The 18,721-nt window shown below is 42.7% G+C and overlaps 1 protein-coding gene across 2 annotated transcripts; it reads right to left on the reverse strand.

Moving 5' to 3' along the window:
- Positions 1 to 321: 321 nt before the first annotated feature.
- Positions 322 to 16,434, reverse strand: LOC137644029 (oocyte zinc finger protein XlCOF6-like). Of its 2 annotated transcripts, none has more exons than XM_068376914.1 (2): positions 16,277 to 16,434; positions 322 to 2,146 (listed from the first exon to the last, which is right to left on the reverse strand). In XM_068376914.1, the coding sequence occupies exon 2, from the start codon at positions 2,114 to 2,116 to the stop codon at positions 434 to 436; it is 1,683 nt and encodes a 560-aa protein (XP_068233015.1). In that variant the 5' UTR covers positions 2,117 to 2,146; positions 16,277 to 16,434; the 3' UTR covers positions 322 to 433. The 2 variants fall into 2 exon arrangements, with proteins under 2 accessions (XP_068233015.1, XP_068233014.1); XM_068376913.1 differs by having other exon boundaries at positions 16,196 to 16,421.
- Between the last annotated feature and the right edge of the window lie 2,287 nt (positions 16,435 to 18,721).

Here is an 18,721-nt window from a genome sequence, read left to right on the forward strand (position 1 = left end):
GCTATCTAGCTAATATAAGAAGGTTTCCAGTAATGCGACAGCCGAAATCTGAGAGAATACTTCACCAATTAGCCGTGAACAAACTCGAAGATCATAAGCGTATCCCAGAACGTCTTGCCGGAAGCACGACAGTGGAATAATTGAGGAGGTGTCAACAAGAAGTACTTGAGTACCTGGCCACAGGTGGCGCTGGTAAGTACACCCCCTTCTAGTATTGTGATAGCTGGCGTATCCCTCCATAGAATTCTGTCGGGCAACGGAGTTGACAGCTACATGATTATCGGGTAAGTTTAATATTGAAAAAAATGAAATTATAGAAAGTTTCTTACTTTAATTTACAAAATGTTTATTTGGACTTTCATGTACCCTATGACAATTTCCATATAGTATAAGTACAGGAGTTTATGATAAAAATAAATATCATCTTACAGGCTTAAGGTGAAAAGTTTACTTCCAAATCATTTGTGCTATAAGCGTTATCAACTTCATTTTTTACAGGAGTATCCTCAATTTCAACTTTTGACACATCTACAAAAACTGATGATCTCACCAATTGATCATTATGGAGGCATCTCAAATGCTTATTTAGATTTCCTCTGGAAGAATACTGCTTATGGCATAACGGACATGTGACAGGAGGGTGATCTGAATGTATAATCATATGACTTTTAAGTCTGCTTTTCATAATAAAATTCCTACCGCAAATTTCACAAGTATATGGGCATGCACCAGAATGTAATCGCATATGTATCTTGAGGGTTTTCTTTTGAGTGAAACGCTTTTCACAAACTTCACATGGGAATGGCCGATTAGCCAAGTGTGTTCTCATATGCTGTTGAAGTTTTTCTTTCCTTGCAAAATCCTTATCACATAATTCACATAAATATGGCCTCTCACTATTGTGAGCTTTCATATGTTCCCTTAAGTCATCAAAATCTTTACCACATACTTCACAAAAGTAAGGTCGATCACCTGTGTGCAGCTTCATGTGGCCCTTAAGTGCTGCTTTATGTTTGAAACCTTTACCACAAGCTTCACAAAAAAAGGAACGCTCTTCTTTGTGTGCAACCATATGTTTCCTTAGATTGTTACTTTCGATAAAATCCTTACCACAAACTTCACACAAAAAAGGGCGCTCACCTGTATGTAGTCTAGTGTGCACCTTAAGGGTTCCTTTATTCTTAAAACTCTTATCACACATTTTACACGAAAAAGGACGCTCATCCGAGTGTTGTTGAATATGTACTTTTAATGTTCCGTTGTGACTAAAACACTTATTGCAAACAGGGCATGAGAATGGTTTTTCACCTGTGTGTGTCCTCATATGTTGCTTAAGGTTTGCTCTGGTAACAAATGTCTTAACACACACTTTACAAACAAATGGGCGCTCACCTGTGTGAAGTCTCACATGCTCTTTCAATGATTCCCTTGTGCTAAAACATTTCCCACAAAATTCACAAAAAAAGGGACGTTCACCTGTGTGTTTTCTCATATGAATTCTGAGCTTAGGTTTTTGAAGGAATCGCTTCTTACAAATTTCACAAGAATACGGAAGTTCCCCAGTATGCTGTCGCTCATGTATTTTCAAATTTGCCTTTTTTGCAAAACATTTACCACAATATTCACACGAAAAAGGTTTCCCCGGCGTATGGATCTTTGCATTTTCCTCCAGGCTGGTGGTTTCAGTAAATTCACATGGGAGTTTTGAAATATCCAGACACTTTTTAAACTGACATTGAAGGTTCCTTGAATCATCAAAATTTCTATCACATCCAGAAGAAAATGGCTGTTGACCTATGCACTCCCTCATATGCATCTCAAAGTTGCTTTTTTGTGAGAAATACTTATTGCAAAGACTGCATGACCAAGGCATTTTAGTAACATCCTCCTCTACTTGGACATCAATATTTTCTTCCTGCTTACATACTGAAACACATGCATCATCTGGCAAAGAATCTTGTTTGATATGTTGCTTTAGTATTTTACCCGAGTCATTGGAATTGGAAGAACTTGAGCTGGGTACATCATTTGAGAAATGCTTCTCAGAAAAACTTCCATCCTTGGTTCTAATCTTTCCAAAAATACTGATGGCAAATTCTTCCTTAACATGCATCATGCTGAAGAGTTAGCAACTCCAGCAGAATATCTGAAATAAGGGCAAGCGATAAAAATGTAAACCACAAATTTAAAAACATGCCTTTCCCACCTGAAATGTTTTTGAAATTTACATCACACTGTAAGTCCCATTAATGGAAACAACTTATCAAGGAATATTTTGAAAAGCATTTCTATACAGGCTGAAGTAATTTCTTCCACAAGACCTTGGATTAAAAACATTTTGAACTGGGACTTATATTGAGATATAATTTCTAGAGGCCTTGGTTAATTTGGAATATCTCAAATATGCATTCAACTTGGTTATGTCTTACGAGAGGTTTTGGCTTTTACCAAAGAAAAGGCAATGCCATAGAAAATTGAATCTGTTTATTTAGGGGTGCCATTAGGTGTTGTTTGCACATATCATACAAGCTCAATATCTTGAAGAGAAGTTATAGCATATAAAGTTCACAAAAATGGAGTTTTTATGATAAAATGTTATTTTTATTAATAAAATAAATTTTTGAATATACTTACCCGGTGATCATATAAGCTGCAACTCTGTTGCTCGACAGAAAAACCTACGGTCAAAATACGCCAGCGATCGCTATGCAGGTGGGGGTGTACATCAACAGCGCCATCTGTCGAGCAGGTACTTAGTACTCCAAGTAAACAAAGAACCAATTTTCTCCTCGGTCCACTGGGTCTCTATTGGGGAGGAAGGGAGGGTCCTTTAATATATGATCACCGGGTAAGTATATTCAAAAATTTATTTTATTAATAAAAATAACATTTTTCAATATTAAACTTAGCCGGTGATCATATAAGCTGATTCACACCCAGGGGGGTGGGTAGAGACCAGCATTACATGTTTACATTATTATGAGCTAAGTATTTTGTATTTCATTTTAGCAGTTATTCACAATAACAAACATAAAATAAATAAGTACCTGGTAAGGAAGTCGACTTGAACCATTACTCTGCCTTTTTAAGTACGTCTTCCTTACGGAGCCTCGCGATCCTCTTAGGATGCTGAGCGACCCCTAGGATCTGAAGTATCAAGGGTTGCAACCACCACAGCTCCCACAATTGATTTTGAAATAAAAACCGATCATGGATACAATGTCCCCTCTAAAAAACCTGGACAGTGAAATGGGTAAAAGAGTTTTGACAGGAAGGTTGGAGACAGCTGATAATTATGAAGGAGGAATAAGCAATAAGAGGTAATAGAAAAAGAATGAAAGAAATTTAGAGTCAAACTGAGGAAAAGAAATTCCCCAGATCGAGAGCCCTCTTGCCCGTCACCAAGTTTCAGCACGGGAATAAAATGCCGTGCTGAAGCTCAGTGACTTCATCAAGGCATTCTCTCATTAAGAGGGCTGACACGGAGAACCCCTTGCGTCCTGGTGCCGAGCGCTGGTGTCATCCTGGCGCCACGAGTCGGAAGCGTCCTGGCGCCGAGCGCTAGAAGAGTCCTTGAGACGGTAGGCGGATGTGTCCTGGCGCTGAGAGAAGGAAGCGTCCTTGCGCCGAAAGCTGCAATCATCCTGACGACGAGAAGCGGTATCGTCCTGGCGCCGAGGGCGAGAGGCGGAATTGTCCTGGCGCTGAGAGCGAGACAGAATCGTCCTGACGGTGCTTATCGCTAGAGTCCTGGTGGCGAGCAGATGAGGAAGAAGCACGGTGACGTGCCTTTGACGAAGCGCGCCAAGGTTCCCTTGGAGAGGAACTCCGTTCCCTCTTAGAAGCTGACTTCTTGACAGGTAATGAGTCGTCCTTACGTCTGTCCGACAGGGAGGGAGGGCGGCTAAAAGCTTGCACTAAAGAGAACAAGTTGCTCCTGCATAACAGTCATAAACGATTTAGCGACTTCTGCTGGATCCTGCGGTTCCGAAGGAGAAGGCTGTCGAATAGCGCTGGTAGAAGGAGAAGGATCTTTTGCTGGTCTTTCTTGACTTTCATCCTCTTCACAGGAACGGTATCCAAATCGTCCTCCGAAGGACAAGGTTCGTGGCTGCTAGAACCGGGAGAGTGAGAACGAGATTGTTCATTTCGGTTCCACCTCCTCTTAGTCGGTCTCGAAGCCTCATACTGCCATTTGCGTCTGGGAGAGGGATTCGGGGAAGACACCATCACATCCGACACACCTTTTCCGTGGCGTTCAAGAGCAGCCTGGGAAAAAGCAACAGGACTGTCCGAGGCGACGGCTGACCGAGGATACGTACCTCTCACACCCTTTCGGTCGTCGACGTACCTTCTCCCTTGGTCCTGGGACCTTGGTAGAGGTCTAGACCTAGGGTAATGACACGTTCGATCAGTCACCACCTCCACTGCACTTTCACAAGCACTAACTTCACTCTCACTCTTACCTTTTAAGGCCGCAAGTTGATCTTTAATAGCCTTCAACTCGGCCGCCATCCTGGCGTACCGAGAGTCATCCACAGATATAGATCCTGTAGAAGGGGCAGGAGTTACTACCTCAGGGGAAGGATCAACTTCCAAAGAGGAATTAATTAAAGGTTCAATGGAAATATCTAGACTAGGTTCACTAGCAGACTTAGATTTAGATCTAGAAGCTCTCCTTAGTTTATCTAGCTCTAATTTGCACACATAGCGCTTCATAGCTAACCAATCTTTCTCATTCAAAATCTCACATTCACTGCACCAATTATCCAGTGCAAAATCAAAACCCCTGCAACCCAAACACACCGTGCGAGGGTCTACCGAAACTTTCGGTAACCTCACCTGGCATTCCTCATTCACACACACACGAAAATGAAGTTTCTCACTCATATTCAACAAAACCAAAAAATATCAGAATAAACAGAAACACGATTGCCAAATCCCCAAATCAATGTACTTCACCAAAAAGAAGTCCGGTACAGCGACACAGGGAAAGCGAAACGAAAAACTCTAATGGCGGACCAACGATGTTGTCGATCCGGCCGGCAGAGATGATCTGAGGAACAGAAAATGGGAATGAATCCAAGTACCACCCTGTAAGGGTTGTTAACCACCTAACCGCACAACCACCATATGGCGGTTGCCGCGATTTTTGAAAAATTCTGCCGAACGTCAGAGACTGAGCTATATATATATAACTGCCAGGTAAGTTCTATTCATAAAAACCTAATAACCAATAAACAGTAAATACTTCATCTCCTATGGAGTGAATAGTTTAAGGTCATGAACTCCTTGTGATATGAAATGCCTCTTCATGGCTAATAACATTTCCCATTTGAGGTCAATGGCAACCAAAAGTGTGAAGCCAGTTTATTTACTGAGGACTGTCATCTGGACATAGCTGCCCTCCAAAGTGCCAATCAGTATATTGTACATTGGGGCAGACGAGCATCTAAATTAAGGATTGTGAATTATCCAGTGGGAGAAAATACCCCCTAATTGGAATGGCAATACAGTATCACTGCTGGAGGATACCAAGACACACACACACACACACAAAAAAAATTGCATTTTCCCTGCTCTATGAGATGCAAAAATTATCACGCTGAAGAAAAAGAGTATCAATTTTATATTGGTTGAAATTCTAATATAAATCTATAAAAAAAATAATCTGTTGGTAACCTAATTAATAACTGGATAAATTACGACAACTTATTTCAATCCATGTTTAATTTATTTTAGAAAGTAACAACATAACTTGTCTTCCAATACAAATTGTTTGTGGCAAGAGTAAACCAATACATTATATACAGGGACGAGTTATGTGATGTTAACCCCCAACATAGACCACCATAACCAAGTCATTCAGCCAAAATTGTATGTAATTTGAACTAACAAAATGGTCCACTGACAAATATTAAGAAAAAAACTTCATTCTTAGGTTACATATTTCTAGATTAACATGAAAACCAAAGAAAAATTACAAATTTGGAAGTAATTTGCCTTCATTTTAACGATAAAAACCTGGAGCTATTCATAGGGGATATTACTTTCCGGGTAGCTGAAAGGCAAGCCATAAGACTTAGCGAGGGATAACAACCCAAACCGCTAGTTAGCGGGAGGGGGATAGCCAGCTACCCCACTCACTCACACACCTGGACTGAATCCCACTTTGCTTGCAGGCTCAACTTTCTTGGGGGATAGGTGCTGGCGGGCCAACCTGTATAAATAGCTTCAGGTTTGTATCTTTAGGAAAAATACAAATTACTTCCAAATTTGTTATTTGTTCCGTCACTCTATACAAACCCTCATCATTTACACGGGATGATTTACCTCTTGGGAGGATGGAAGTCCGTGCCAACTGGCTCTTGGCCTTTGACCCAGGGTTCTCTCCTTACGACATAGATCGTAAGTGGTAGGAACCCTGCACCTTGCTAAAATTATTGTGGTCTGCACGACTAGCGGCCTATGTGAGCTGTGTGTTTGTGACACTAGCAATGTGGCTTAGTCTAGTAATAGGATCTTCGAGTCATAAGAATCTTAGAATACTTAGACCTTACCCAATATCCCCTCGCTAGAGATATTGGGGATGCAACAAGGATTATTCTACACTAGGTTACACAAGGGAAATGGATCTTAATTGCAGAAAGGTGAGGTCAGCTATGCCTAGTACCATGGTGCTGATTCCCCAAGGGAGGGGAAGGTGAAGGAAAGAAGGAAGCCAGTCATTCGAACTCATTTACTCCAGACTAACCTGGGTAACCTCAGTCCTCAACCCTCTGCTACTTCCCCATCAAGAAGCTTGAGGTGTTTAGACCACTTGTGCAACCATTATAGGACCAATGGAAAATATTTCCATGTTCCTATGGGTTACATCTTGCAGGTAGTGGGCGGTGAAGGTCGTCCGATGCTTCTACATGCCCGCTTACAATGCCTGCGCCAGAGTAGTTCGTTTTGAAACCCAGGACGTTGGAATGCCCCTGATGTTATGAGCTCTGGTCTTTGTGGTGGAGGAGGGTCAGAATTAATTTCTAGGTCAATGACCTTGCGAATCCAAGATGAGATGGTACTATTCGTGACCGTCCTTTCTCCTTTCGACCTTCCCCGTGTTGACAAAGAATGCCGACACATAGGAGCGATCTGCTGCTGTTCTTTTTAAGTAACACCTCAGACTCCTTACTGGGCAAAGTATCTGTTGGTTTGGGTCTTCGGTTACAGAACGAAGACTCTCCATCCTGAAGGGTCCGAATCTAAGATCCTCTACCCCTGGATTTTGAGTCTTGGCAATGAACTTAGGGATGAAGCTGAGAATTACTTCTCCAGATCCCCTTGAACGGAAGATGTCGTAGGATAGAACATGGAGTTCACTAACTATCTTGGCCAAAGCCAGAGCAAATAAGGTGGCGATCTGTTGCCTGGCGTAATGGTTCGTATAGAGCTTCAATCAGAGACTGAAGGACTTGAACCACGTTCCAAGCAGGAGGTCTAACTTCCGATTGGGAACAGGAAATCTCATAACTCCATACGAGGAGAGAAAGTTCCAATGAGGAGGAAATATTTATTCACTTCAGTTTAAAGGCTGAGTGGTAGCATCTGACTGCCGAAACTGAAAGGAGCATTTCTTCCCGAAGGTATACAAGGAACTCCGCTATTGTTGGAATAGAAGCAATGAAGGAAGTGATACCCCTTCCATGACACCAACCACAAAAAACAGACCACTTAGCCTGGTAGACTGACGCTGAAGAGCATCTGAGGTATCCAGACATCCTTTCCACAACTTGTTGCAAAAATCCTCTCTGAGTGAGGAGATGCTGTACAGTCTCCAGGTGTGAAGTCAAAGCGAAGCTACGGCTATGTGGAAGTTGTTGACAAGTGGTTGAGTAGCTTGTATCATGGAGGAAGTTCCCTCAGGAGCTCTGTCAAGAGCTGCAGAAGGTCCGGGAACCATTCTGCATGATGTCATAGCAAAACTATTAATGTCATTGATAAGTTCTTGCGCATTCTGACTTTGATGAACTTTTCTCATCAGACAGAACGGGGGAAATGCGCACATATCGATGTTGTCCCACATTTGTTGGAATGCATCTTGCCATAGAGCCTGGGGATCTAGAGCTGGGGAGCAGTGAAGCGGGAGCCTGAAATTCAGTACAAATCCACAGTTGGGGAACCCCACAAAGTCAGGACTTTCTTGGTTACTAGATGATTTAGAGACCACTTGGAGCCCACTACAGTATTTTTATTACAGTATATCTTTATACAGTATCTTTAATTTGTATTGGAGATGGTGGCTAGAATTACAGCCACACAGTTTAACTGTTCCTAATTTGTGCATATCCTCCACCTGTGGGGCATGTGGAATACTGGATTGATTTAAGAGGATCCAAAAGTGAAAAAAAGGAGTTTGTTGATTCCAGATCGTAAGTGAAACTTAAGGGGACGTGGTGTAAAGATTTCAAGGTTGTGATTAGACAATGGAAGCGGTGTGTAGAGATTTCAAGCTTGTGATCAGATGTTTTAGTTTTTTACTGTGGGGGATTCTCAGGATATCAGTGCAGTGGACCCTAGTGAAAAAAAACACCCTATGATTGTGTATCAGTTATCAGTAGGAAGTTGGAGATTTATGTCCACATCCTATTGTCTCACTGTGTAGGTCGTGAACTGCAATGTTGTATGGTTCTCCTACAAGCTAGAAGTTTTCTCATGTCACAAGCTTGGAACTTTGTCTTGACTATGTTGACCTTGCCTGAAAAGGCTTTGTCTTGATGGTAGTTGCTAGAAAATCTGCATTACAAACCAAATAGCACTTTATTTTGAAAAAAGGACTTACATCTAATATCTTGTTTTTGTCTGAGTGACTATACCATCAAGAGGAGGGTCCTCTTTCTGATTTTAACATGAAAATATAGAGATAGGTAACACTGTTTTACAATGCCTTTGATAGTACCTGAAGTAACCTGTCAAATTACATTTTAATTTTGCCCAAATATTTACACTTATGTTGGTCTTTATTTATATTTGTATATGTAGATTAAATATTTGGAGGATTGATTCGTAAGAGGTTCTGTATGGAGATATTTATGTCTCTCTTTCTGGTGTTGTAAACCTGTATTTCCTTGTTATGGTAGTTATTTTTTTTTCCCAATAAAACTTTTTTTTTATTTTTGGTACCAGTAAGTGTTTCTTTCTCCCGCATAATCTGTCCCCTTCTCAGCCACCAATCTAGAAATATTTTTATATGCTTTCAATGTCCCCTTGCCCAGTATAAAAAAAAAATCAAGGGGTGGTGCCCAGTGCCCAGTTCTCTTGACTGTTTACCTTTTGCCTACATTTCTGGTATTCCACCATTTTATCTATTTGTGTAGTGAACGTTAGTGTAGTCGGCATTTGGACACTAGGCAGTCTGCGTGCTTCATCTGGCCACAGTCTGCAAACCACTACAACTAGATGATTAAAAGACCACATGGAGCCCACTACAGTATCTGAGTCACTCTGCTCAGATTGTCTGCAAGCATATTCCCCTTGTCTGGAGTGAAGCGAGCATACAGGGACACAAGAGTTATCTATACTGCTAGATGGCCCAGGGGCTGCGACAAGATACCGCCTTGCTTGTTTATGTAGGCAACTACAGTGGTGTTGTAGTTCATCAAGAACACGGAGTGCCCTGCTAGGAACTGGTGGAACTGTCGGAGGCCAAAAAAATGCTGCCCTCATCTCTAAGATTTATATGTTGGTACCTTTCTAATTCAGACCAAAGGCCAGAGATGGTGTGGAGCAGCATATGAGCCCCCACCCTTCTTTTGATGCATCCGAAAAAAGCAGGGATGAGAAGATCGATCCCTTTACGGAGGTTTTCGTCTGCTATCCATCATCCGAGGTCCGTCTGTACCTCTAACCCTAGTTGAACCAGGGTGTCCAGGGAATCGCTTGCCTGATTCCACTGGGACTTGAGGTGCCGCTAGAAGGATAGTATCCAGAAACAACCAATAGGTACAAGATGGGCCAGGGATGATAGGTGGAACCAGCTCTGGGCTGGAAGTTCTTTTCGCGTGGGGAAGGGCCCTGCTACCTTCCTCAGCCTCTGAATTCTGTCGTCTGATGGATGAGATACTACCGCTAGAGAGTTATGGGATCTTTTAATTGGCCAGACAGTACTACATTGGATCCTTCTCTCTGGTTATGGGTCATTTTCCCATTGCCTACACACACACCCCGAATAGCCTGGCCTATTCTTTTCATATTCTCATCTGTCCTTATACACCTGACAACACTGAGATTACCAAAAATTCTTCTTCTCTCAAGGGGTTAACTACTCCACTGTAATTGTTCGGTGGCAACTTTCCTCTTGGTAAGGGTAGAAGAGACTCTATAGCTATGGTAAACCACTCTTCTAGGAGAAGGACACTCCAAAATCAAACCACTGTTCTCTAGTATTGGGTAGTACCATAGCCTCTGTACCATGTCCACTGTCTTGGGTTAGAGTTCTCTTGCTTGAGGGTACACTCGGGCACACTATTCTGTCCTATTTCTCTTTCTCTTGCTTTGTTAGTTTTTTATAGTTTATATAGGAAATATTTTAATGTTACTGTTCTTGAAATATTTTATTTTTCCTTGTTTCCTTTCCTCACTGGGCTATTTTCCCTGTTGGAGCCCATGGGCTTATAGCATTCTGCTTTTCCAACTAAGGTTATAACTTAGCAAGTAATAATGATAATAATAATAATAAATGGTTTGTGCTGTTTGGTGTCTATTATCATGCCTGGATTCGCTGTCAGGGGAGGTAGAGATGCCGTGAACGGGACGCGATACCCTTGAGAGATCACAGAGACCGCCCAGGTATCCGCCCCGAGTTGCTGCGCAACTCTGAAGGCATCCCCCCACTGGTGGACATGCAGGGGGATTGCCACCCCTAGCGTTTCCGGCCTCGGCCGGTACCTCTAGGGTTCTTGCCCCTTCTGCCCTTGGCAGGAAAGGGCTTAAGACACCTTGGGCTTCGCTGCTACGGTTGTCTTCTTCGTGTCCTTGGCAGGGTGGGGCTGTTGTACTGCCGGAGGCTTGTAGGGCCTTGATGTCAGCGCCCTATGGATGAGGGAATCCTGATTGGACTTCCTCCACCTCTCGGCAGTGAGCTCCACGTCCTTAGGTTCAAACAGGCTCTTACCGAGGACGGAAGAGTGTCTGAGCCTACTAGTCTCGGCGCTGGGAACCTTATGGTGAAACCTCTCAGCCACCGCGTCCCGCCGCTTGAGGACCGTGTTGGCCCACAAGCTCGAGACCTGGTGGGACAGGAACTCGATGGGCCGAGTGCCCGAGAGGAGGAAGGTCTCCAGCGCTTTCCTGGTGCTTTCCTTGGAGAGGTCCTCGGACCGCACCAGGATGCCCAGAGACCCCAGCCAGATGTCTAGCCATGAAGCGGCCTGCATGGCGCACTTGATGACCTTCTCCTGACTCTGGATCTCAGTGGCCGAGAAGGACACGTGCCGGTTGGAGTCTCTCTCAAAAGGGACTCCCCCTGTGAGTTCTTCCACAGAGTGGTGTAGGGGAAGACTCAGAGAAGACTCCTCAAGGATCTCGAAATACCTCCTCTGATGGACTCGAGGAGGAGGGAGGAGCTTATTCCCGGCACTCGACCTGCTGGAGGAGGCAAGCTCCGCGAGTTGTCCCTCGATCTTATCTCTGGCACTCTTCATCCCCTGAGACCAGGGCAAAGCTGCACTGGCCCTAGAGGGCTTTTGAGTGCCATAGACACGATCCAGAACTGTGTCCTTCCCTTCACGAGGAAGGACCTCACGATCTGGGATCCCGTTTAGACTCCTCATGAGGGTCAGGACTTGCCAGAATGCATGATCCGACTCCTGGTGCTCGCCTCCTGATGGACTTGCAGCGAAGTCTCCTGTCCCCAAGGGCTCTTCCTGGGGGGACACGAGGGCATCCTTGACCGCCCTAGGCTGCTCCTGTCTGATCCTGGCCGACGACTTAGGAATCGTCTTAGAGTCCTTAGATTCCCTCCTGGGCGGGATACAGGACTCCAAAAGCGAAGGAGGCAGGTCCTTCTCTACCTCAGGACGAGGAGACCTCTCGGAAGGGGGATGAACTTCCTCCATTGGTGGGATGGGGAAGTCCTCCTGTTCGACCGACTCCCCTGAGGAGGGGTATTCCTCCTCCGTAGGGGAGGGCGAGAAGGTTTAAGGTGGAGTAGGAACCTTGCCTAAGGATTTGCGAGGGGACAGCCTAGGTCTCGGAGGAGGATCCACGGGCAAGACTCCTCTCTTCCTCTTCCGGGGGGAGGAAACTGCCACTGGTTCGCGACCCGAATCAGAGAGGGCTGGCTTAATCGCCCGCACGAGAGCTCTGAGGAGGGTATCGAACCATGGCTGTTGACTGACAGCGGCGCTGTCAGACACTCCCTCTGAAAGGGAAGGGGATCGAAGGATCCCTAGGAGGAGTCAACAAACGAGGGTTCGCCTTCTAGGCTGAAAAAGAAGAATCCCTAAACCTGCCCGGGGAGTGCCCCCCTTCTGGCGAGTGCGCTGGTTTGCGCTTGCGGGGAGGGGAGTGCGACAAGGAAGGATCCGCCTGTAGGCGGTCGCGCTGGGCAGCTTTTGTTAGGAAGGGAGTAAGGAGCCTTACCGAGACTTGACCAGGAATTGCAAAAAAGGTAGACTCAAAATCCTCTTCTTGCATGTCAAGAGCCTTAGGGCTGGTTGAAGCTGGGAAATCATGTAAAGAGTTGTCAGATTTGAAATCATCTTCCACCTCAAACCTCAAATCCAACCGAGCTTGAGGTAGGTTGTCGTCAACATCAGGAACTGCCACAGGGAAGCGAGGCCTTGGAGGTTCGTTGGTCAACTCAGGAATCGCCAGGATGGCTACTGTGTACAAAACTCGCTTCTGGAAACTGTGATCTTCCAAAAGCTTGGATGCACAGTTCTCCAGAACAGAGTTTGTGTCCTTCCTTTCACTAGCCTTATTAGCAAAGGAGGAGAGAATGCTGGTTTACCTCTTCTGCCTCTTAATCTCCAGAGACTTAGCATGGGCTTGAACTGGGATGGGCTTCGCTTGCGAGACTTTAGTGGAAGGAACCCTCCCTATGTACTCAATAGGCAATTGCCTAAAAGAGTCGACGAACGAGATCTCTCTCGGACACCTCGATCACCTGCGAGTCCTGGGATGGATTGTGTCTGTTACCTGGCTTTTTGGTTTACAGTACCTCTGAGTGATCTTACTAGGGTAAACCTTTAGGTCATCCGTAAAAGGATTGATTTCAGCAGTCCTTGGCTTGAACTTGTGTCTCAGGTTGCTCCTGCAGCCGAGATAAATGCTCCGAAGAAGTGCTCAGCAGCTGGCATTCGAAGGCTACTTGAGGCAGCCCTACTAACAGTAGAGTCCCTGCTTCCTACAGCGCAGTGTACCCTTGGATCTGAAGGAGCCTCAGAGACTTGAGAGGACACCAATACCTCCCCAGTAATTGACACAGTCTTCACCAGCTTTGTCAAAACTGCAGTATCTTTCAAAGCTGGGAAAGTGGCAGAAGCCGCTTTGAAGATCTGCTGGCTCACGAATTAAATGTGTCTTGTGGTATTGGAGCCCACACTATCCCACTTGGAGACATGCTTAACCGATTGTGGGCAAGACTGAGCTAAAGGGGGGTGTGCTGTTGGCACAACCATGGGTGAGCAAGCACACGCCTGCAGTGTGCACTGAACCTTCCCAGGTACAGTATGCTTAAAATTCTGTCAGTGTGTGCAAGGCACAAAAAGGTAATGGAGTGGGCAAGCAGACGGCGTGCTGCACTCTCAACACAGTCAGGCCAGCTCGATAGTGATTGCGCTTAGCTTGCTAACAAAGGAACCTGTGCATGCTGGAGACTCTCACGCTAGACGACATGCTGGTTTGCAGAAAGATCATGAAAACGATGGTCAATGAGCTACGGAGAACTTAAGCGCACCCACGATTCTCAGCTACCTGGGAAGAGAGACCACCTGGCAAGGACAACGTCTCGTGCTTGCTAGGGCCAAAGGTTTGGCGGGCTCTGAAGGGTAAGGACAGGCAAGCCTGTCCTCGTGCTGGGCGAGCACAACATTCGCCCCGAAAGAAGTGTGTGAAGGGAGAGCACTCGCCTGAGTACTATGCCACAGATCCTCGAATGGGAGTGGATCTACTACGGAGGACGAAGGTCCAGAGGGCAAGATACTGAGCAGAAGGAACTCCCTCTAGAAAGGAAAGTGCTAAAGCCAACCCTGCCAGAAGCAGAACCACTCTTCTGCTGAGCCCCACGCACCAACACCTCAAGGAGCCTGTCCTTCGATAGGAGTTTGAAAGTCTCGAGGAGTGCTACAAGACACACAAAGCATCTTGAGATGCAGACTTCCTAAGGGAAGTATGCTTCGCTGTATCACTAGCAAAGAGGGGAAGAGCTACCTGACCTGAAGGTTAAACAGCCACCACTCTTGCTCTATACCCCAGAGGAGGCCGAGCGAGAAGAGACCGAGGGGAGGGTACCAGGAGAGAGAAGGACTTCTTCGACTTTGAGGGAGATCGTAAAGGCAAAGAATCCCTTTAAGGCTGCTATACCGCTCCCACTGGGAGGATGACTACTCCCGACACTCAATACATGGAGAGGCCTGTGTGTAGGAGTGCCTTCGGCACCTAAGGCAAAGCCGATGAGGATCCATCTCAATCTTGGACATAAATGTGCTTGCACACCTGGACAAACCTACACATTGTGCATTCTCAAGTACACACACTGCACACACCTGCGAAAGAAAAAGGAAAAAAGATTAAATAAGCCAGTTCCAGGAGCATGGAAGATAATTTCCATTCTCAACCATGGCTGAAATCAAAGCGGAGTTGTAGCGAGTAACAACCGGTATAGTTGTTAGAGCCTCGTTTAAAGTTTTAAAGCCATGTTCCAAATTGTGTTATCATCTTCTCCTATATAAAGAACGAGGGTTTGTATTAATGTCACAAAATAACAAATTGTTTTCATAAGTCCCAAGACATTGTTAGCCATGCACATTGAACACTTATATTTTGTGTTCTTGTTTTGATTTAAATACAGTAATAGATTATAGATTTATGAATGGATTACATTTATTAATTTGGGCTGAAAGACACAGCACTGAAATCGAGGGTGCCATTCAGCTTAGAGATGCAACTTAAGCAAGACCCAACTGTTGCACTATGAAGTTAAAGTTAAAAGAGGTTGGACATCATGATTAAAGAAAGGAAAGAGGATGGAGTAATTGAGAAATAGTATAACGCTAAAAATGGAATGCAGCAGAGGGCGAAAGGAATGCTGCAAGGGTCCTTTGATAGAGTTCAAGTTTTAAGAAACAATTTGATAATTTAATATTCACAACTTTTACATATAATATATCGTGTACATTGTGGATTAGGATAGATATTGTGGTGTTGTATTAATCAGCTAGATTAAGATATTTCGTGTTGTAGGTTCTACAGCCACTACAAACTTAACCAAAGTAACATAAAGCAAAAAAGGACAATGGGTTATACTGTATAATGGTAAGAACAAATATACTATATTACCAGAAACATGAATAAACGTAGGTGTGAGGGCAATATATTCAAGTTGTAAGGAATTTAAGGGGATATACAGGTATACTAAACTAAGGTATCCCAACCTAACTGGAATTACTTATCGATAAAGGGAATGCAACCCATCTCTTACCTTAATTACCATTACACAAACAAGGAGCATTTCCAGGACGGTAAGAGTTTTGAGAAAGAAACCCAACCAGTAAGTATATAATTGTGTAAGTAAAAATACCTAAACAGTCACATCTATGAATGGCAATAGACTATACACATACCATAAAATTTGGTTATGAATCTTCAAACAAAACTCCCGATTATTACATAAATTATCTACAAAAATATGAGGCCTCCAAAACTTAAAAAATGAAAATGCTGATGAAGTAATATAGTTGCAATGAGATATTCCGGTTAATCAGAGGTTAGGCAGTAAGCGAGGTTAGGAATGGAATTAGGGTAACCTAGTACTGTAACTATGTAATGCAAATGAATTCAACCTTACTACATTGTAAAATCGGGCTGATCTTAATTTGTGTAATGCAACGTCACTGACTAAATAAATGTAGGGTAGTTTTAGTAATTTTTCGATTGGGCTTTTCCTAACCTACTCTGATTTCCCAAAGATAAACTTAAAAAATCGTACCATAGTGTGATCTAAGGTGTTTCGCTGTATATAACGAGGGTGATCTAATTCTCCAGCTACAAGTAACAATGAATGGCTTACACTAAGAATCTGTCAAGTGAAAGCTAGATGGACATTCTACGGCACAAGAATCGTCTTCCCACAGTCTCTGGAGATGATGACAGATCTATCATCTGATCTAATGTAATATCCCCGAACGATCGAAGAATTCTTTGTAATGGCGCCTCCTTCAAAACTTCTTCTTCTTTTCTCCGATTTAATCTCTTCATTTAGTATTGGTTAGAATTTGTATTTAAAGATTTTTTAGTATATCATTAGTATGAATGTATCTAAGCATATACAAATATAATCAGAGAAATTAATAATAGCAACAGCTATTTTAACTTGAGTGAAGTGGCAAGTGTCTTAACTCTAAACGTCTTGGTAGTTGAGATGCCATTTATCTTTGTGGTAAATGGATAAGCAGATGGATGCTATTTATCCTTCTTTGCTCATGACCTAAAGTCATCCAAGCAAAATCTTATTCAAACATAAGTAATTCCCTTCCACTATATACAAAAGTAACGTTTTTCTCTCTCTCCTTAATCGTTGAATGAATGACTGTAGATTCATAGAATTGATATGCAACACAAAATTGGGTAAAATCTTTGAAGGCACGTCCACGAGTGCCAGATGTGATTCGTTCGATGACATTTTCCTTCTTATTTATACGAAGATGTTTAATTACTCCTCATTAATTCCGTGCGCTCTCTCTCTCTCTCTCTCTCTCTCTCTCTCTCTCTCTCTCTCTCTCTCTCTCTCTCTCTCTCTCTCTCTCTCTCTCTCTCATGTATGAAATCTAGGATTTAAATGCTGCCTGTATGACAATAATAAAGGTAACACATAAATTATTTAAATTGTACAATTGAATAAAAAATGCTTCCAGAAAAAAAAATAATCCAAATTAATTAATTTCGAATAACTGACTATTCCGTGTTTACAATTTCTTTTTTTTTGACATTTCATTCATTTTTATTGATTTTAGAATACGAATATTGTAGTCCTACATGAAATACATTATGATAAATAGCTACATGAATATAGTCATGCCACATAAAATCCAACAGTAATCATGGAAGAAAACGTCATCAAAATATCACCGACAATCTAAAAATAAATAATACGCTTTAATTAAAGCAGCGAGAAACTCAAGTGTGGCAAAAATCATATCTTGAGGGTATCATGGACCATTCGGACCATGGACGGGACGATTCGGACCAAATTACAGTAGAAGACGATTCGGACCACTGTTTTCCCTATCTGTATTGACTCTGGTTTTCCCTACATACTTAATGTGACCAGAGTCCGGTTTTAGGCGCGACAAGTCCCGCTTTTCTAACGTCTGTCGGTTTTTATTTTTTAAGTTAGCCAAATTTCTCGCATTATAACGTATGCCCGGCTTTTTCAAAGTTAGCCAATTGTCCCACTGCTTTTTTTTTTTTTTTTTGTTCACGTTTGTTACGCTTTTTTTTTGTGCTACAAAAACAAAACTCCCAATTTGAATGAAATATTTTGTTTTACTTTGCCGTTTCACTAACTGGTAACTTTGACTGCTACGATACCCAATCATTGAAGTGAATTAAAAGAATATACACTGTAAAGTGTATAAAAGTGCGACCGTTTGCAGCTGCTAATGTCAGCAGAATAAAGGGCCGAGAAACTCATCTAAGGTACGATGGTCGTGTGTGTGTACACACACACACACACACACACACACACACACATATATATATATATATATATATATATATATATATATATATATATATATATATATATATATATGCGTGTGTATGTGTGTCCCTCTTTTACAAAAAAAAATTCTGGTCACAATATGCATATCAAATAAAAATCTTTATCTGTATTAAAATTTTCGAGCTAGTCTATGTTAGAAGAAGAAGATTCATTCTTAATTTTAAAAATAATTAGTGGATTATTTGCTTTGCAAGTTAATCAAACTTAATTCGCATACCGCCCCATTTGTAAGACGATTCACTCAATATTATTATTATTATTATTATTATTATTATTATTATTATTATTATTATTTTCCTAACAGGGAAAATAGCCCAGTGAGGAAAGGAAGCAAGGAAAAATAAAATATTTTAAGAACAGTAACATTAAAATATTTCCTATATAATTATAAAAATTTGAACAAAACAAGAGAAAGAGAAATTAGATAGAGTAGTGTGCCCGAGTGTACCCTCAAGCAAGAGAACTCTAACCCAACACAGTAGAAGACCATGGTACAGAGGCTATGGCACTACCAAAGATTAGAGAACAATGGTTTGATTTTGGAGTGTCTTTCTCCTAGAAGAGCTGCTTACCATAGCTAACGAGTGTCTTCTACCCTTACCAAGAGGAAAGTAGCCACTGAACAATTACAATGCAGTAGTTACCCCTTGAGTGAATGAGAATTGTTTGGTAATCCCAGTGTTGTCAGGTGTATGAGAACAGAGGAGAGTGTGTATGGAATATGGCAGTCTA

The sequence above is a fragment of the Palaemon carinicauda genome, chromosome 7 (genome assembly GCF_036898095.1).
Source record: "Palaemon carinicauda isolate YSFRI2023 chromosome 7, ASM3689809v2, whole genome shotgun sequence".
Lineage (NCBI taxonomy): Eukaryota > Metazoa > Arthropoda > Malacostraca > Decapoda > Palaemonidae > Palaemon > Palaemon carinicauda.